At 40.1% G+C, this 21,759-nt stretch overlaps 1 protein-coding gene across 9 annotated transcripts in view; it reads right to left on the minus strand.

Annotated features, from left to right (window-relative positions):
• piezo2b (piezo-type mechanosensitive ion channel component 2b) overlaps window positions 1-21,759 on the minus strand; it is a 107,067-nt gene that overhangs the window by 57,380 nt on the left and 27,928 nt on the right. For 8 of the 9 annotated variants that reach the window (XM_079649239.1, XM_079649236.1, XM_079649243.1 and 5 more), the window contains exons 7-14: window positions 20,846-21,056; window positions 13,254-13,428; window positions 7,139-7,258; window positions 6,184-6,219; window positions 4,793-4,910; window positions 2,725-2,894; window positions 1,038-1,274; window positions 362-482 (exon numbers count right to left, since the gene is read on the minus strand). In XM_079649239.1, the coding sequence (XP_079505365.1) occupies window positions 362-482; window positions 1,038-1,274; window positions 2,725-2,894; window positions 4,793-4,910; window positions 6,184-6,219; window positions 7,139-7,258; window positions 13,254-13,428; window positions 20,846-21,056 (1,188 nt within the window). The remainder of the gene's footprint in view (window positions 1-361; window positions 483-1,037; window positions 1,275-2,724; window positions 2,895-4,792; window positions 4,911-6,183; window positions 6,220-7,138; window positions 7,259-13,253; window positions 13,429-20,845; window positions 21,057-21,759) is intronic. The other variant, XM_079649238.1, reaches the window with a different exon arrangement.

A 21,759-nucleotide genomic window follows, 5' to 3' on the forward strand; every position in this document is an offset into this window, starting at 1 on the left:
AGTGGCGGGCCGGATTTGGCCCCCGGGCCTTGAGTTTGACACGCCTGCACTATAATGTAGTCATAAGATAATTCAAGGACATTATCAAGTGTTTATTAATGCACAATACTTACTCATATATTGCTTATAACTGAAAGGATATAGGTGAAAGGAAAACGTCTCCAAGTGTTTATAAGGTAAACAAGGGAACTTCAAATGACTACAAAGAGATTGTAAACAAAAAGGGGCTTCACAACTACAAAGTCAGTGCGTCTTGGGGCCTTTCCCATGCCAGTGCACAGGGGCCCGTTGTTCCATAATCTGCCCATTTTTCTAAATGACGTCTGTTATAATCTCAGTAAAATAAGAGCCCTGGATTTACCCTTCTTCTTCTCATCCTCCACATGAACGTCTGAGAGACTGACACTTTCTTCTTTTAGTTTTTCCTCTCTCTCTGTAAGTGTTTGTCTCAGCAGAAGCCAAAAGGTCAGCAGACACATGATCTGCACACAACAAATGTAATGTTCAGACAAACAGAAAGGAAAGCAATGACTATGCTCAAAGCACAATATGGGTGGTCAAAACAACATAGAGGAAACATATATATATATATATATATATATATATATATATACACACACACAATCAGACTTGAGTTTTTAAAGTGTCAGGCACATGTTGCACACACCTGACACTTTAAATAAAGCAAAACAAATAAGGTGATATCATTTTGCATCGTTACATATGCACTCTGTAATAAAACGGTAGTATGATGATAATAAACATCCCACTAAAAGTCTGACGGACACAGTCCATAAAACAGGACAAACCCTTCCTTTTTCCAGGAGGAATTGTAAAACTGCCCACTTTGATCTGATTAATTGATTGCTAGAGAGAACCAGTTGTTACAGTGTATCCCATTAGCTTCATACAGAGTACATTTCTCACATTATAACTCCAAGAACATATTAAATCAGAGGTTGTCACTCAATCTATGTTTTTTTAGTAGACAGAAATACATGGCACTGACAAAATAAAGTATATTTTAAACTCCAAACCTTGGATGAAATTGAGTGGAAATGGTTTTTCTTGCTGACAAAGAACCCTGAGTATTGGTCAGGATTCAGGTTCTCAAAACTAAAGATGTACTGTAGACTTATGACCAGGTTTCCGTAAGCGACCATGAAGGGCGAGGACAGCATGGCGTAGCGCCGCCGGTCCCTCACCATCCACAGCGTGCACGACCACATGAGGAAGACAAACGTCAGCCAGCTGACGTAAGTGATGCTCCACGCCTGAACAACACAACATTTAACTTACTGTTAGGACGAAGCTGCTGATGAAGGAATAATGAAGCTCGGCGTTCATGCAGTTTTCACTCCGTTAGTTTACAAAGGCAAACATCACGTAGACCTACATGTCATATATGTCAGCAAAAGTTTGGTTACTCAGACATATTAGGATTCTAAAACAATGGGAGATATAAAAGGCACCCATCACTTCTACATAAGAACAAGAGCCACAGATTTAAACACACATCTTTTAGGTCATTTTATTTTTGTCTGTGACTTCCTAACAAGAAATGTTAGCAGTAAATTCAAACGAAAGGTCTGCTTAGGAGACCCCTAACCTGTCCAGTAATCCGTCTGTGAACCAAGACGTGGACGTGTTTTACTCTTAAAGGTGGGGTAGGTAATTTTGGAGAAACCAGCTCGAGTGCGCTAGAATTTGAAAATACACACGAACGCGCACATGACCAACGAGGGCACGAGATAAGTTTGTGCACAGATGGAAGGCTGACAGGCAGGTAGGCCATCCAGTTACTTTAGCCGGGCCAGCTCAGATGGTCGTGCTTTTTACAGCGCCACGGCTTCCACAGATGATATTTTTTAATGGATTATTTATCAAAGCACTTCAGATATTCATTGCTATCGGGATGTTAAGAGCATTCCATGGAATATAACAAAAAGTGCATCTCGAGCCGGTTTCTCAAACGTACCTACCCCACCTTTATTGATGTAGGAAACTCACTTTAGTTTTAAACTGTAATGTAGTTATTCTTGCCAACAGCTCCACAGGTTTGCATTGCACAGCAGTTTCATGTACATGTATGGACAGAGGAGGATGACAGAGGGCTTCTCCAGTATTCAAATTAAATTCTCAAAGTCATTTGTGCAACAGTTATACATTTTAAATTCATAAACAAAAGTCATATTGAATGTTTTCTGTCGTGTCAAATTATCATATGATAATTTAAATGATATATATAGATTATTTCTTATACTCAGATTGCCTTTTACTCCGTTAAATAGTATTTTTAGTATCTCTATAGTCTATATGTGTTTAACAGAGACACATGTTTAGGATTGACATTTCAGGATGGGCAAAAGGTGGATTTGCAAATGCTTAAGGACTGGGGAGTTTTATAGTTTAATGGTGGGGATGTTTAGATAGATACTTTATGGGTAGGACCAGTTGGCTATTTTCTTTCTACTATATAGTGTGACTGTAAACTGTGTTCAAAGCTATGTTATCCTCTGAGGATGAAGTTGCTCTGTTCCTGCATTTGAGATCGATTGTACATTGACTTTATTTATTACTTTATCAAATGTAACAAAAGACAAACTGTGTCCATTCATCATTTACCAGTTTCTCTTAAGGGAATTCAAATTTCCCAACAAAAATGCAGCATAAGCCTGCGTCTGTAGCTCCTACGTTTCAACATCTGGGGGATGCGTTACTCACCATCATGGCTATGAGAGCACAGATGTAGCTCTGTTTCAGGACAAAGTGGAAGATTTTGACCATCGCACCGACTCCTCTTTTCTTCATTTTAGATTCCTCCTCTCCTCCTTCAAGCTCCGACTCCTCCAGGGGAACAGACATCTCATACACACACTCCTCCTTCTTCTTCTCTGGTTGGACACAGAAACACGACTCACTGTTAGAATACTTACGGGGCTCGGTTACATTATTGAGTTACGTGAGAGACTGCAGTGATTCAGGGTTGAGCTTATACGTATAAAGTTGGGAACAATTTGAAGACACAGAGTGGAAATCTGTCCAGCAGAGGACAAGATAATCTTTCAGACCAGAGTATGGGACAACAATTCATCACCATAGATCATGAACGTGTGTACAAGAGTTAAAAGCAAACATCCGGTATGTGGGAATGGACAGACATCGCCATCTTCACCCTTCAGGAAAGGAAACTGAGAACTTCCACACCAACACTATGTGCAATATAGATATCTGTCACGATATTCATGTCATGTCACGTTTTTATGTCTAGTTTTGAGTGTTTTGCTGTTCTCCCTGTCATGTTTTCTTCCTGGTTTATTGTCTGGTCCTTTTCTCTGTGTTTTTCCCCTGTCGTTAGTTTCCCTGGTGTGTCTAGTTGTCTGATTGTGTTCACCTGTTGCCCTTGTGTTTCTCCTTCCCTGCCCGGCTGTTTCTCGTCTTGTGATTACCCCTCCCTGTATTTAGTCTGTTCCTGTGTTCGGTGTCAGTTCATTGGTTGTCTTTCCCTTCATGTCACGCTCCATGTTTGGGTCCTGGATTATTTACTCGTGCTCCCCTGTTTTTGGTAATGCTAACTTTGTCTCTTGTTTTCTTTTGTCATCGGCTTTTTTTGTAAATTATTTGTTAATACTGCTTTTGGGTCCTACCTTTTCTACGCACCCTAACAATATCATTACCATCATTACAAAACACTCGCTGCCAGGGGCGGACTGGGACTAAAAATCAGTCCGGGACTTCGGTACCGCCGGCCCACCGCGGTACTGCAAGTAAATACTGCTAATAAATTGTCAACGGGGGCAGTTGCTAGTGACTTATTCGACCGGCCCACCTCGGTACCGCAAGTAAATACCGCTAGCAAATTGCCGAACCTCCCGATGGCCAGTCCGCAACTGCTCTCCGCTATATAACATGTGCAATATTATTATTATTAATAATGTGCCATGATAACGTGCAATTACGTATCTGCCACTACGTTTTTTTTGCACTACTGAATACTGATAATGACATTAATTATGTGACCGTCTATGTTTCCTGTAGATATTTAATACTCTTTTTACTGCACTTTTAGTGTACAGTTTTACTATTGTGCTGATGTGTTTATTGTATTTTTGTAACTCTGGCACAACAATTTCCTTCGGGATAAATAAAGTTTTATCTCATCTTATCTTAATTCAATAAAGAAGCCACTAGCAAGACCAAAACAACTTTACCAAGCTACTTCAATAACAGCAGACATTAAGCAGCTGTGTCCACAGGCTGATGACCTGTAGAAACAGTTGTGACAAGGTGCAGTTAAGCAAGTTCAAGTGCAAAGTACAAGTGAAGACAATTCAATGTGGTGGAATCAAAACAAAGGAATGGCAGGAAAATCCAATGATTTTTGACGCAGTTATTTTAAAAATACAACAGAAATATCAACGATAAACATGTGTATATATGTTGTTCTGTAATTCTTAATTACATCCAGAAACTAGGAACAACTGCCTTATAATAACATCAATATTATCCACTGCACACTTTTGATTGAAGGAGTTTCTGAATGTGAGATGTTTTGTATGTCTTAACAAAAGTAAGCTTTCTATTTAAAGAAATAAAATATATCTTCGGAAATACATTTGTTTACAGTATAACTAAACGCAAAGACTGCTGATATCCAACTATATATAACGACACAAAATACGCTTCTGATTTTATAGTGATTACGTTTCTTTCCACAGTAGTTTCACTCTACAGTATTTACTTGTCATTAACTTTTAAATTAAATGAAGAGAGAGGACATTAAACTGCTCACCTTTACCGTCGCTGGGCTGGTCCATTTTATACTGCGGGGTGGAATATAAGTCCACGCAGACCGGTCCATTCTCAGTGGTGACGAACTCAAAGGACGTCCCGTTTGAGATGGGAACAGCCTGCAGATCATCATCAGAAATTACAAATACACTTCTGTATCTGAGAGAACAGGTCTACTATGGGATCACATTACTGTACTGCGTTCTGCCCCACAAAGGCAAACAGGAGAAACTGATCCACAAACTGGGAAAAACAGATGTTAGATTTGGTGTTTTTAGTTTAAGTTTCAGATAAGTTAAGTGTCAGCAGATTAGTCACCACACTTTGTCTTTGTAGGGCGGTACAGGGATTTCTTCTACTTTTCACACTGCACATTCTTAAATTGAACACAGACAAAACCTGACTTAAACAAGGTGCTAACAACCCTTTTATGAGATGAAGGTCTAAATTGAGTAACTTGGATATTTGGATACTACCTTTCTGTGCTTTTGGAAACATGAGAAATACAAGCTACAGACCTCCAAAGTCGTTTGTGGAGCCTCAGACAAAATCATGACTTTTAAACCTGGCAATATGACCATTTCATCCAAAACGCTGTTTGCCGCAGAGCTTATTTTTGGAAATGATTAAAAGTCCAAAGGAAAAAACCCACTGGCTTTTTGTCAAGGGATCCAGGGTGATGCTAACTTCCAGGTTGGCCTAAACAAATCTGTCATCACTGAAACAGTCTATTCTGATTCAAACATTTTCCAAAATAAAACACCGATAACTTGTTTATTTTAAACGTCCTGACATTTTCCGTGTTTCAGACATGAACTTCTAAACACAGCAAATGATAACCATGTTCTTTAAAGATCACCTATTATGCAAAATCCACTTGTTCACGTCTTTTCTACATCAACATGTGTCCCCTCTGTGGAAAGAGACTCTGAAAGTTTCAGGAAAAAAGATTCTCTCACTTTTTGTCCTGATCCATTTATATAGAAACCTGTCTGAAAATGAGCTGATCAGATTTTAGCCACTTTATGATGTCATAAGGCTTTTTGGGCTTGTGTAACCATTAGCCAATCACCAACCAAGGTACCCCCCCTTATCTCCTTATTTTCATCTAAAGTAACAGACAGAGAATCAGCACTTTTGAAACAGGGCTGAAACAGAGGGGATTATGGGTAATGCTGCAATGATCCGTTTGGTGGTTGGAGCCAAACACTTCAGAGACATGTTTGTATATATCTGAGACCTATACTAAAGTAATGAAAAACCGTATGATAGGGGACCTTTAAGGGTGCAGTGTGAAAAGCACTTTGCAATGATTCCTTTTGTTGCAGCAAGACTGAGGGTAAAAGGGGGTCAAGATGCACAGATTTGAGACACATCCAGAGCAGCCCCCACCTCAGTTGTACTGAAGCCATCTTGGGTGGAGAGGAGCTAGGAGGAGAAGAAAAAAAGAGCATACAAGGCAAGGTGTGTTATCGATGAGCTGCTGAAGTCAAAGGCCTCCTTGTTCTCTATAGTCGCTGATATGCAGGAACTACGTCTGTGAATCAAGCCCATCACTCATCTGCGTCTGCACACCCTAAAAGCTTTCAAACCTCAGGAGGTGGCCGGTGGAGACAGACCGCCGACCTTGATATAGGAACAAGGTCAGAAAGCCCTTCCAGCTGAAGTCTTTCCAGGGATGAGGCTCTGATGGAGGTGAGGCTCGGAGAGACAAGATGTACGCTTGAGTTTAGAGTATAACCATTTTCAAGGCAGTAAATATTGTTTTTATTATTACTATTATAATTTTTATAATGTGTATATAATTTAATTATTGTTATTATTATTATGTATTTTCTTTTATTATTTATTTTTTATTTCCTCATTATTATCAATAGTACTATTATTTTCTTTTATTATTAGTATTTTTATTATTTTTATTTAAAGTCAATCAAAAACAAATATTGTCTTCTACATTTTACAGTATTTATTTTTAATTTTATTTGTATAACCTATATTTCTTGGATTGTGAATTTATTTTTTCTGCATTAATTTACATTATTCTTTTATTTCCCATTGTTTTTTTTTAACTGTGTTTCTAATTTGTTATTATAATAGTATTATCTTTACATTACATTTGAAACGTTAAAATGTTCCACCCCAACATTAGTTATCAGTCGTAAGAAGGAAATGTGTTAATTGGGAAAGCTTGATGAAAGATGAGAACTTGAAGCTAATTATTATTCACAGATATTCATGATATTTTCAAGGCTGTTGAAAAGAATGATATCCTAGCTAAAAGATGGTGAGTTCATGACCCGTCCAGTAATCAATACTCTGTTAGCCGTGTGTAATAACCGTGACGTACGTTTTTCTCATCTGTTCCTTGGCGTGACTCCCACCACAGCTGCCTCTTCCTGTTGGCCCCGTGATTCGTTGTGTTTCCATCCAGATCTTCCTCCTCACACATATCGTCTTCCTTGTCGTCCTGAAAAAACAAAGATAGACAGTTTGGAAGATAAATATATTTCCTCCACTGGAGGAGCAGTCTCTTGCTTTCAAGAATCCCAGTTTTAATCAGCGCCTTTTGAAGAAGTGTGTAGGAGGGCCGAATCTGAGGAGGAGTTGGGTGACCTTTAACAACTAGCTGCATCATCTCAGCAGTGTCTCGTGTGTTAACTATCACAAAATGTGAAAGAGACATGTTGAAAAAGCTATTAGCTTGCCAGTTGTTCAGCTTTTAGGACCTGTTTTCTTGTTAATTTCACAATGGAAAGAAAATGTAACTTGTTTTTGAAGCGTCAGTTTAATACAAAAAAATAAAGACAATCCTAAAAACAAGACCTGACCCAAAGAAATGACAGAAAGAAGGTGTATTGCAGGGGTGTCAAACTCAAGGCCCGGGGCCCAAATCCGGCCCGCGACTTCATTTAACGTGGCCCCACAAGAGCTCTGGAAGAATATAATACGTTTATTATACGGTTACAGGCCGATTTACGAAGCACGTGGCCCATAAACTACATGTCCCACAATGCATCTCAAATATGAATTTTGTTCACATTTTCTCCAGAATTTGGCTTTTAAAAAATAATCATTTTGTGACATTCTCACTGAAGAGACTTCCAATTATTTGCCCTAGACTTCTGCTTTCAGACGTAGTTAATTATGAAGTTATTACCGTATCCCATAATAATCCAATGCAGAGGCAATGATGTAATATAATACATACGTTTATATCTATTAAATATTTATATATGTATTTTTATATAGTCTTGAAGTTACAACCGGCCCTTTGAGTGCAACCATAATGCTGATGTGGCCCGTGATGAAATTGAGTTTGACACCGCTGGTGTATTGTAACATTTTTGTTAGGGTTCAATATCAGTTAATACAAGTCTTGTTGTCAGCACCTTTTTTTGTCTCTGATTTTCTTGATTGCATATCAAAGTGTTCACTAAAATCTGAATTTAATTGATTAAATCCATTTTTCGCCTGATTGAGAAATTCACATTTCATTATTGTAGTTATTTTTGTGTTTCTCACTCTGCCTTTGGTGCTAAATGTTTTTCTTAGAGATAAACAAAATGGCAATCAGAAACAATCATTTATAAATAAACTCAAACTGCATTGTCCACATTTTGTATTGACCCTATTGTGCTCATTTTCAGACTCGTAGTTGTATTTCGTTTCTCTACTGTATCGTGTTTACATCAAGTACAATGTGTCGGAGCGCTAGCCAATAGAAGTGTTACGTAGTGATGTCATCATGTTACAGAAGTAAACAAAGTCCAATGGAGGCGTTTCAGAGAGGGGGGGGGGGGGGGGAGTGTGTGGGAGAGAAACTAGCCTTTGCAGACCATGCATGCACACAAACCTATAACACATTACAGGAAAGGGAAAACCCCCAAAAGATTAACAGGGCCTCTTTAACTGTAAAACCAAAGCGTTATCCGGACTCTTTTGTGTGATTGACGTATGCTTATCTTTGTTTTCACACTACGTTCAGATTTATAAGGAAGCCGTAAAAATACATGCCGTTTTTTTATAGTCTGTTTGTGAAGATAAGATCCATCACTATGTGGCGTCTTCACTGCCAAACAAAGCTGTCAGCTGCTGAGCGATGTTGTAATTATGTTTTATTATTAGAGTCATCTAAAGTGTAAGGTTAAAACTCTCACACCCCCCTTTGTGGAAAGATCAATAATGCATACGGCCCCACAGGTTTACAGGGAAGTATTGACCCCTCTATAAAAACACGGATCTATAACTCCATTACAGACGGAGGAGATGAACCCTCGAGCCGCGAGGTGAAGGGAGAGGAAGTCAGGAGCGACATTCATGACATTTCCCACATTACATGACATTGGAGAGTTCCTTCCCCTTTCGTTTATATCATAAAAAGCTGAATATATTTCGATGTTTGGCCGTTAAACACAAGACATTTAAAGATCTTTAACTGGAGTAACTTGGGTGGACATTTTTCACAATTATCTGACGTTTTAATAGGCTAATTAATCATGAAATCGAAAAAAATAAATGGCAGGATAAAATCATGAAAAAAATCATTAGCTGCTTCCCTATGGAGATCATTTGGTTTTATGTACTGTGGGGGAAACTTCTGAAGCAATCGGAAACAGGACTCAGAGAGGCACGAGGAGAGCTGGAGCTTCGATGGCAAACACTGACGGTTTATTTGGAGTTATGGACGGAGATTTTACAAGACAGGCGGTGCGTCACGAGTTCACACAGCGGTTGCCAAACCAATTCTCTTTCTGCAGCTCAAGGTTTTAACTAGTTCGGAGTGTAATAATCAACATTCTTCATCAGCGAGACTAAACAATTATGGACCCTGAATCTAACTAGAGCTCTCGTCCATAGAAAATAATGTGCGTCAGGGAACCTACGTCCCTGAACATCAAACTACCTCGTGGAGGCTTGTGCTCCATCATAGACTGGCAACAACAATGCGCCCAAGCTGCTCCTCCTAAGAGAGATAGCAGCAATACCCAAGGCCGTAGAACTATGCCACGGGAAAGGAGACAGTGAGAAAAGAAAATGATGAACTGTGTCGAAGGTTGAATACCTAAGCAAATGATTCCCTAACTTGTACCACCGTTTTGATTCACCTCAGAGATTTCTGCTGATACCCAAAGAGGTGAATGGAATTTAATGAGTGGGCCATACGAAATAAAATAAAAACATTTAAAAATATTATTTTTATTATTAACAGCAACTCTCTTGTCAGAAATAATGTATACTCTTGAGAGCGTGTTTCGTCATTTGCATCAACTAACCCTTTAAGTTGAATCTACATTCAGTCATTCAGAGGTTAACATTATGTTATAGTTTTAAAACAGCTCGCTCAGCAAATCTTTAATTGTTAAATTGACAGTTTTATATATGTATTTTATACGTTTGTAGATGATCACTTGTACCTAATAAATTAAAGGACATGTTTCCATTTTTCCAAGTGTTTCAGGTGTCCATATACAAACGCTTAGCTAGTTTTGTTAGGCCATTCAAGAAGCAACCCCTAAAGTAAAGCGCTCTCAACGTGAGTGAGGTGGACTAAATCCACGGTCCATAGTCACATACAGTACCGGTAGTCACATTTGGAAGTAGTAGTTTGATTTCACTTCATAGTTCATGATACCCTCAAATCAACTTTGAGGTTTCTTTTTTTGTTCAAAACTAGAATTATGGATTCTCGATTTGTTTTATTGGGAGAAAGTTAAGTAAGGGATAATGTGCAGCGTCATTATGGGCAAAAGAACATCGACAGGCTGATCAGGAGTCCGACGCAAAGCATGTATACAGTTAAATCGACCGAACTTCTTTCTGCAGATGTAAGCGTCCTTAACAACGGTCAATAAGTCCTTGACAGCGGTCTGTCTGTTCTGAATTAACAACGTGTCACGTGTTCTGAATTGACCAATCAGAAGAGTGTATTCAACTAAGCCATGTAATAAAACTAAATCTTTCAATGGTTAGTAAGAACAGGTTAAATAAATACAGCAAGTAACATCTCATTACATGTACAAATGGGATCCTGAATATTGTTTTAAAACTGATTTATTTCTCAATACCTAGACCTTCAGCGGGATATATCTTACCAGAAAAATGTTATTAAGCAGACTGGGTTATTTGTATTGTTTGGTTATAGTAGGATTTAAAAACTGAAGCACCTCTCAATAAGACATTTTTGGGTAAAAATATACTTACTACACTAACTGGCTTCCTCCATTTATAGACCATATATTACAAACTCTTCCTTAAATGTGGATCAGTGGCCTTTGAGTTGTTTCTTAACGGGAACATGTGCTCCTATAGATCACATCATGCTGGGATGCACGCTGCCTTCGTCAGAATTAGACCAGCAGTGTGTCAGATAACACCTGAGCTACGGCGCACAGCCATCGACCGTCCTGAAATCTTCCATCAATAAAGTTTCTCTGATCGCGAGGCCACCTGGCTGCACATTTAATCCAATCTGCTGCTATTTCAGTCCACTGTCGGGATCCAGCGAGGAGCCGAGTGGAGGTGTGGTGTGTTGAATTTAACCAAACATCTCTGTGGATCTAGCTTTCCCTAAACAGGAGCTCATGGTCATTTCAATTCTAAAATAATAATCACTTGCTGGTTGCAAGTCCATATCTTCCCGTACAAACAGACTCAAGTTTAGTTTCTTTCCCAGAGCCATATGTGCACTTAACACTGCCAATATTTAAGTTATCATGTCTTCCGTGCAATATGAGGGGAATCGTGCAATTTAATTTATTACTTATTTATGTACATATTCCCTATCATGTCTATTTAAGTCCCATTTGTTGTTTTGATATTGTCTTGTTGTTGCGCGTTGGCACCTTGAGTTCATATTGTAATTTTTTTGTACTTGTACAATGACAAATTAAAGATCTTATCTTATCTTGTAGTGATTTTATCCAGAGGAGATTGTCTTATCTAAAATGTGATTAAAAGCTCTATTTGAATATTTGATATACGTACAGTTATGTTGTCTATTATTGTCCGGTCTCCTGATTGCTTTGTTCTCACAGAATAATGCACCGTATAGTTTTTATACATTCATAACCTCACTCCTCTGTACCTCTCCGACCTCCTGCACATCAACACACCCATCCGCACTCTCAGGTCTTCTGCTTCCCTCCACCTCACGGCACCCCCCTTCCATTTAACCACCATGTGGTATGGAGCCTTCAGCCGCTCTGCACCCCGCCTCTGGGACTCTCTCCCACCTGACATCGGCAACACTGACTCTCTCCCCATTTTCAAAACACGTCTCAAAACACATCTCTTCACACTCGCATATCCACCCTAATCATTATCCATTACACATCCTCTGTTTTATTGATTTGATTGATTTATATACTGCATTGTTTTGTTTATGTTTCTTATGCTGGTGTTATGTATTGTGTATCTTGTTTTTTATGTGTTTGTACGGCGACCTTGAGAGCCTTGAAAGGCGCCTATATAAAATAAATACACTATTATTATTATTATTATTATTATTATTATTAAAGCAGGTGGGACATTTGTGCATTTAGCAAAGACTTAAATAATAAAATATATAATAAAAGGTGTTTAAAAATGTTTTACAAAATATTTGTTAGAAGTGAGGCTGCGTTGCATACTTGTCTACTAAAACTGTGCCTTTTGCACTTTTATACTCTTTTATATTAATGAACAATTTGGTAAAATCGAATAAGAAAAAAAGTCATGATCAATTTGATGGCTTGAACCAGAAAAATTAAACAACAAAGCACAGTTTATCACAAATCAAAGTGTTATGTTATATTTTCCCTTTAAGAATTCCTAATGGTTTCTGTAAATTGCTCAGGGGTAACAGATTAATCAAAAATATTTTTATTTAGTTTCGACAATCCATAAGTAGTGTCTGTCATACAATATATGCCAATATAAATGAGCTATTGGTCTGTTCTGATTGTATGTACAAAAGCAAAAACACAAACAAACAATAACAACGACTAAAGTAATCCCCTACATTCACTGCCAGTGATCCTTATACACACGAATATATGCCAAATGTAACAAATCAATCACTTGCTTTTCATTCACAATCTAGATTCTAGTGTGACCAGTTAATGGACACATCTTCCAGTAAATGTCACAAAGCTGTGAACTGAGAAGTCTCTGCTCCATAGTTTCTCTCTTCACTGTACATGTTACATTTATATATTCAGTTTAATAACTTATATTCCATCTGTCACATACTTATGTATATATAATACCTTGCTTTATATCTTGCAATTGTTCATTTGTCAATTCAACCTGTATATTTTCTACTTTCTTGTTTATTTCTTTTCTTTTAATTTGTATTGTACAATGCCATGTCTTTTTACTGTATGCTGCTGCAACACAAACATTTCCCAAATTGGGATCAATCAAATCTTATCTAATCTTATCTGAACCCTCTCATCATGTGCTCTCATTGCATGGTGTCTCACCGTCAGCTGGTCGATGGGCTCCTGCAGCCAGAGGCGGATGAGCGTAGCCAGCGTGTAGTAGAGCAGCAGCAGCATGATGGGATTCACAAAGTGGAACCACTGACGCTCCGGGTGCACGATGAGCTTCCACGTGTGGGAGCAGTCGCTCTGGATAATGGGGGAGATGCCAAATACTCTGCAGAGACAGAAAGAGAAACACAGACAGACATATGAGGACTGGAACCATTGCCAGGATTTGAGTTATGACATCAGGAACTTTGAGTAAAAAGTAGCAAGAGACAACATTGTAATGACATGGAGATAAAGTATAGAGAGACTTCCTATTATCATCAAATGTCAATTTAAACAGTACGTTTGACGTAAAGGTAAGGATGTGGCTTCTCATCGGGAAAATACAACTTTATTGCCAGAAAATATGTCTGTGTGATTGAGCTGTAATAACTTAGTTTAATAAGTAAATCAACAGAAGATCAATCGCTTTACGATGGATTCATTTTTAATTCATGTGTTAAAGGTGGGGTAGGTCATTTTGGAGAAACCAGCTCGAGTGCGCTAGAATTTGAAAATACACAGCCGGAAAAAATCTGCCACTTCCTCACAGAGCCCCTCCTCCAACACACACGAACACGCACATGACCAATGAGGGCACGAGATAAGTTTGTGCACAGATGGAAGGCTGACAGGCAGGTAGGCCATCCAGTTACTTTAGCCGGGCCGGCTCAGATGATTGGTCGTGCTTTTTACAGCACTACGGCTTCCACAGATGAAATATTTGTATGTATTTATTGTCAAAGCATTTAATGTATTCATTGCTGTCGGGATGTTAAGAGCATTCCATGGAATATAACAAAAAGTGTTTCTGAAGTGAATTACCTACCCCACCTTTAATCATAATTGTTCATGCAAAAAGGCTAAATATTAGATAATGTTTGGTACTGAAGGTAACATGACCTGTTTATCTTGATCTAACATTATAATAAATGTAATATTTGTGGGGTTCGGACTTTTGGTTTGACAAAAACGATATTTGAATACGAAACCATTCACTGTAGGAGATTGTAAGGGTCATTTTGTAAATACATGGCAGAATAACTGATTAAAATAAAAAACAATTAGTTGCAGTTATGATTGTTTGTCTACCAAAGTTTGACTGATTTTTCTGATAAATGCTGGATACTTTCTCTTCTTCACGCCTTTAAATCTGAGATGGCAAACTGTGTCTTGGTTAACCTTAAACTGATGTTTTAGTTATGCCAGTTTTTTTGTTACTTTAATACGTTTTTTCTGCGGCACCTGTCCAAAGCAGTACATCTACACACTTACAACATTCTCGGCAACATTTAGATTATTGTTTTTAGTCACTATTTTAACATGTATATGGTTTACTTCCTCTGCATTACTGCATAATCCTGCACTATTTTAATCTATTTTAAATGTGTTTGATTGTTTTATGTCTTATATATATTTATGTTGCATTGTTGGATGAGACAATAAAGCCTTTGAGTCTTTGCTTTACTTGCAAGCCATAACTCCTGTCTGCTTCTCCATTATCTACACACTGACTACGGATAAGTACCTTATACAACCCCACTTCTGCTATTCTATTGATGACATTCCTGTCAGTAAGCTTCCTTCCGCTCTCTAACCTTGGAATCTAATCGAAATGCACTGACGCTAGACTTCTGTTTGTACCACAAAGGATGCTATATGATTCACTCCTCTTCCTCTGAGCCAAACAAAGACCCCGTACTGAAGAGGAAGTCTGCTAACGTGTCCCAGTGACAGCCAAATAGATTTAGACCAGGGGTGTCCAAACTTTTTTCACCGAGGGCCACATACAGAAACATATACGAAGGGCTCGGCCACTCACTAGAGGTGTATATCGTCTCATAAGTTCAGTTATAAGTTAGCAAAATCAATCACATGTAGGTAAATGATGCGTGTGAGTGTTTAGTTCATCCCTTAAAACAGAAGCCTCAGATTGATTATAATAAGAGGGAATGTGAAGGGCGTATTTCAAGCTTGTTATGTAAATAAGTCATTATATTTAAGAAGTACAATATAAGACAAGCACAAGTTTCATTTGTGGGCCATATTCCATTATACTTTTTGAATTGGTCCGCGGGCCGCATTTCAGGGGCGGTTCTAGGGGGGGGCCAGGGGGGCCAGTGCCCCCGTAACACTGACTTTGGACCCCCCTGTGGCCCCCATGAAAATGAAAAGTTTATGATTAAACAATTTCTTGGCTGACGGAATAGGCGGAACTAACGCTATTTGTCATTCTAGTCGGACCCATTAGAGCGTAAAGCTACCTATACTAACTCTAAGTATCTGAAATAAATATGTGTACCAATAACTGTATTGCATTGTTTTGTTATGCGCAATTACTTCATAGTGTCTTTGTCTTTTTCGTCCTGCATTCATTGTGCCCCTCTCAGAAAATAACTGGCCCCAGCCTGGCCCCCCCAGTCAAATTGGTCTAGAACCCCCACTGCCGCATTTCACCCCCGGGCTGTAGTTTGGGCACCCCTGATCTAGACGCCTGCTGAGTCTGTCTCTCTCTCTCTGTGTGCCATGTGGAGGAGTGGACGCGCCCCTCTGACCCCATCAGACTTCCTGACCGGTTTCTTGCTGCAGCCAGGAGGGAAAGCCCACTGGTCACATGACTTGGGGACTTCCATTGTAAGGAGGAGAGGCAGGAAGTGGAGTGGAAGCCGGGCCTCTCAACAGCTTCACTCAACACCTGCCGACAGCAAGGCCGAGTTACTGTCAACAAGCACAATTAGGGCGGCACTGAGGGGGCCTATTGTCCAATCGCAGCTCAACGTATTTACAACCAGAAGAGTTTCCCTCAGACTGTCTGAATCTATCTTGGAGCATTTTATGGATTTTATGGTAAACAAGGATATGTCTTAAGCATCGGACAGCGAGGAAAAGTAACCTTTATTTATTTATACATTCATATGTCCTATATTACCTGTATTTACTTGGACTTAAGTTTTGTATGTATTTGCCTCATTATTTGTACCATTGTTGTCACGAACATGGTTTAGTATTGTCATTTTTTTTCTGTGTTGTTGTTGGTCTTTTTTAGTGTCTTTCAATGTGGATGCTCCATAAAGACAATGGTTAAAAAAAGACTGTCTGAGGGTGGCAACAGGAAACAGGCAGGGTCAGAGGACAGTGGTGGGTAACTTCTTTCGTCAAAGTGGGCCTCAGTTTTCACACAGCGAGAGACAGAAATACCTCAACACTGCGGAAAGTCAACATGAACACATGAGGATGGAAAAGGTGGCGTGTAATGAGCAATCAAAGAAGATTAGAGTCATGGTGTACTTCCCCAAATGTAGGGCACACTAAACTGTTTACTTAATGAAGCGATGTAGAAGTTTAGGGTCTTAACTTTACTGATAATTCATTTTTCTTTTGTCATATTTACCCCATTAATGGTTCCCAACCTTCTGACCTCATGACCCTTTAACATGAAGTAATGTTCATCAGCGACTGAGTGTGATTACGGATTTTGAGCTGCGTGTTTACCTTATTTTGGTCTCATTTCATTACATTACATTACATTACATTACATTGCATTTAGCTGACGCTTTTATCCAAAGCGACTTACAATAAGTGCATTCGACCAGGAAGATACAACCTTTAAGAAAACAGAATCATATAAGTACATCAGGTTTCATAGAGCCAAACATTTCAAGTGCTACTCAACTGGCATTTAGAAAGCCAGCCCTTTATTAGTATATAAGTGCTTTGTTAGTAATTTTATCGCTCGAAGTGGAGTCTAAAGAGATGAGTTTTCAGTTTGCGTCGGAAGATGTGTAAGCTTTCTGCTGTCCTGATTTCAATGGGGAGCTCATTCCACCATTTTGGAGCCAGGATAGCAAACCCACGTGTTTTTGCTGACGGGAACTTGGGTCCCCCTCGCAGTGCGGGTGCAGCGAGCTGTTTGGCTGATGCAGAGCGGAGTGCACGTGCTGGGGTGTACGGTTTAACCATGTCCTGGATGTAGGAAGGGCCAGATCCATTCGCAGCATGGTACGCAAGTACCAGTGTCTTGAAGTGGATTCTAGCAGTTACTGGAAGCCAGTGAAGGGAGCGGAGGAGCGGTGTGGTGTGGGAGAATTTGGGAAGGTTGAAGACCAGACGAGCCGCTGCATTCTGGATGAGCTGCAGAGGTCGGATGGCACATGCAGGTAGACCAGCCAGGAGGGAGTTGCAGTAGTCTAGGCGTGAGATGACGAGAGCCTGGACCAGAATCTGCGCTGATGTCTGGGTCAGCTGGGGACGTATCCTCCTGATGTTGTAAAGCGTGTATCTGCAGCAGCGGGTTGTAGCAGCGATGTTTGCAGTGAAGGACAGTTTGTTATCTAGGACCACACCCAGATTCCTTGCAGTCTGAGTCGGGGAAACAACAGAGGTGCCGATGTTGATTGTTAGGTCAAGAGTGGGACAATCTTTACCCGGAAGGAAGAGCAGTTCAGTCTTGTCAAGGTTGAGCTTGAGGTGATGAGCAGACATCCACCGAGAGATGTCTGCTAGGCAAGCAGAGATGCGTGCGACGACCTGGGTCTCTGAGCGGGGAAAGGACAGAATTAGTTGGGTGTCGTCAGCGTAGCAGTGGTATGAAAAACCATGCGGGCTAATGACAGACCCGAGCGAGTTTGTGTACAGGGAGAAGAGGAGGGGACCAAGAACCGAGCCCTGAGGGACCCCTGTAGTTAATTGACAAGGGTCGGACTCGGACCCTCTCCAAGTAACCCTGTAGGTGCGGTCGTTGAGGTATGAGGTGAGGAGGGAAAGTGCAGTGCCTGAAACTCCAAGTTCTTGGACAGTGCGAAGGAGGATCCGATGGTTCACCGTGTCGAATGCAGCAGACAGGTCCAGAAGGATGATGACAGAGGAGAGGGAGGCTGCTTTAGCAGTGTGCAGTTTGTCAGAGACAGCAAGGAGAGCAGTTTCTGTTGAGTGACCTGCCTTGAAACCAGACTGGTGCGGATCCAGAAGGTTGTTCTGATGGAGATAAGAGGAGAGTTGTTTAAAGACAGCGCGTTCAAGTGTTTTAGACAGGAACGGGAGGAGAGAGACGGGTCTGTAGTTAATAACATCAGACGGGTTGAGAGTGGGTTTCTTTAGGAGAGGGTTTACTCTTGCCTCCTTGAGACTGTTTGGAAAGTGACCAGAAGTTAGAGAAGTGTTGATGAAATGGGTGAGAAATGGTAGAATATCAGGAGCGATAGTCTGAAGGAGGTTTGAGGGGATAGGGTCCAGAGAACAGGTGGTAGGACGGGCAGAGGTAACGAGGGTAAGAACCTCACTTGGAGAGAGAGGGGAGAAGGAGGTCAGTGTGTGGGTGAAGGGAGGGTCTGGTGACCCAGCGGTGAGTAAAGGTGAGTCAGAAAAAGAAGAGCGAATATCATCAACCTTTTTTTCAAAATGGTTAACAAAGTCGCTTGACAGAAGGGAGGAGGGGGATTTCAGGATTTTTAAAGGCCCTTAGAGGAAGTGACTTTCTAGCATTTTACTTTCCAGAATTTTAAAGTCCCAAAATGATTAAAATGTACAGAATTTGATCACTTTGGGCACTTATCGGGCCAAACGGGTAATAATAAATAGCATTTTACAAGCTTTAAGGATATTTCAGTCCCTGTAAAGGTCAAATAGAGCATCTTACAAGATTTAAGTATTGTCAGAAGTCTGAAGAGGAAAGATATTCAGTATTTAATAACTTTTGAGAATCCTAAAAGCTCAAAAAGGTAAAAATGTCAGATTTTTAAAAGCCTTGAAGTGTAGTTTTTTGTATCTTTTTATAAGGTGACCCCTTGATTTGAAACTAGTTTAAAATACTGCTGTCACTGTATAGAGGGGACAGCCTGCACAGTTTAAACAAACTATTAATGACTGTGCCGATGGTGTGAGAGGGGTCCTTTCATTCTAATGAGTTTCCTAACAAGACGTCCATCAATACAGCGGTGTCTGTAATCACACCTTATCTGCCATCTAACCCAGGAGGAGGAGGATGGCAGGCAGCGAGCTTTGTTCAAGGCAGCCTCAGCTAAACATAGCTGTAAATAGCCTCGCTCCGGACACACAGCAGCACAGCTTTCAAATGAGAAACTGTGAGATCAATAAAACCCTGCAACACCAAGGGCAGCGAGACAATAGCCACTCTGAGACAATAGCTACTCTGAGGGGCGAGTTCACAAAAGAATTGTGCAGCTATTGTGGTCGCTAAACCTGTGCAAATAAAACAAAAGTAACTAGTTAGAGGCATCGTCACTCTCCGTTCAAATCCTTTATTTGGGATGCAGTGACAGGCTGAACAAGACAGTTGTCATAAAGGAACAAAGCTCCACTACTTGTCATTTCTGAAAATAGATCAGCTAGAAAAAACTTTAAATACGGTTATTATAGAATTGCATTGAAATGACAGAGCAGCAACACAGTACATCTCATGATGTGAATAAGTACATATTATTGCTGCTCTTTGACAGCAGTTATGTCTTTGTCCTTTTTTACATTTTTGTATATTACATTTTACATCACTGAGTCATTTGATGCAGATTCAGAAGAAATGTAGATTAAATATTATCATGAGCTACCTTTAACCATAGTGTAACATTTAGAGGATGTTTGTTAATAAAGTGTTATGACTAATGTTGGCAATGTTTTGTTTAGTAAGATGTAAATGGAAATTAGTATTAATACGGACATATAATTTGAAACGATAAGAACTTGGTAGCATCGGTAAAAGCTGAATGATCCTCCTTTCAGTTAATCTCTGTTTTGTTAATCATCCAAGGTGGTGGTCTTAATGTGTATTTTTGAGTAATTAGTAAATAAACAGCATTCTTAGCATTCCAGGTTGTCAGTCAGACAGAGTGAGCTTAGTGATGGAGGTTCTGCTACAGAGTTTGTAGTCATTACAGCTGTGACTAACGCACGCTGGCAAAATGTGCAGCGCTGTGGCTGAACTCCAACCACCGCCTCACCACAGACAGCTGATTGTCTCCATCTCATGCATAATAAAACATCCCTGGTTGAAGAGCCTACAAGCTCTGCTGCTGATATTGATGTGCTGTGATTAGGAGTTTGATATATCTGCCCTCCAGCTGGGTTTGCCTTTTTCTCTGCCTTCTTGTTTGTAACAATACTAAATATTTATTATCGTTTAAACAAACTTGCCTCGGGCTTTATAAATACATTCGAGTCAAAGGAGCTCTGGCCGCTGTCATGACATCGTTTTTCTCTCACATTAGCACGGAGCATTAGTTTGAGCGTGTGCTGTTTAACTAAAGAACAATAAATCAAATAGACAGGCGATGTAGCGCGTTAAGTCCATATATTGCAATTTGTGTCTAAATCGAGCCATCGCTCACTGTTGTTTCGGGGGAAAGTTAGAATTTAGCTTTTAAAATGTATGACTCATCCCTTTCTGTTTGCAGAACAGACGTCAAATGATACACATCACGATCTGATAACAAAGTTGTAACAAATTAAATTCTTTTTTTATTTAAACTGATAAAAAAAAGTATGTTTTTTAGTGTCAAAAATGGCACAAGGTTCAAGATGTAATAACTTACACGGTCACATTGTCTGCGGGGATGGACTCCTGGAAGAACTGGAACTGGTAGAGGTAGAGGACGATGATGTGTCCGGCGCTGAAGATGGCCATGAGGACGCACATGCAGCTGAAGATGAGCGTGTCGAAGGTCCGGCAGAGAGACCACCAGGTGCAGAGGAAGAGGAAGATGAAGAAGTAAACAGCCGAAGTCAACGAGGGCAGCATGATACCTGCGAGAATAAACACATATCAGAAGACTGATCAGGATGATTGTTATCACTCAGCATTTGTCATAAATACATCACTTCAATGGTCTCGGGAGGTAAATTGTTGAATTTGAAAGATTGTCACTTAAATGTTGACGTCATTTCCTCACATGTAGTTCAGAAGACAGTTTAAACAATGTAATGGGAAGATACTGTTTGACTTAGCCAATACAAGATGGGGTTCTCGACTTGGAAATAAAATAAAAAACCTTTTCTCTCCAGACAGCAGTTTGAGACAGTAATCCATGCCTTCGTCACCACTCGGCTGGATTACTGTAACTCTCTCTACATGGGGGTCAGTGGGTCCTCCCTCGCTCGTCTGCAGCGGACCGTGCAAAATGCCGCAGCAAGGCTTTTAACTGGCACACGGAGATACAGTATGACCACATGTCCCCCATTTTGGCTTCGCTCCACTGGCTGCGAATACATTTTAGGATTCATTTCAAAATCCTTTTATTTGCTTTTAAATCCCTAAATGGCATGACCCCACCATATCTTTCTGAGCTGCTACACCCTCACACGCCCAACCGCCCTCTCAGGTCAGCGGATCAACTGCTCCTGAATGTGCCCAGAACCAAGTCAAAGCTCAGAGGGGGCCGTTGCTTCTCTGTAGCGGCTCCCACACTGTGGAACGATCTGCCCCTGTACATCAGACAGGCCTCCACAC

This window comes from Notothenia rossii (assembly GCF_949606895.1).
Source record: "Notothenia rossii genome assembly, chromosome: 9".
Taxonomy (NCBI): domain Eukaryota; kingdom Metazoa; phylum Chordata; class Actinopteri; order Perciformes; family Nototheniidae; genus Notothenia; species Notothenia rossii.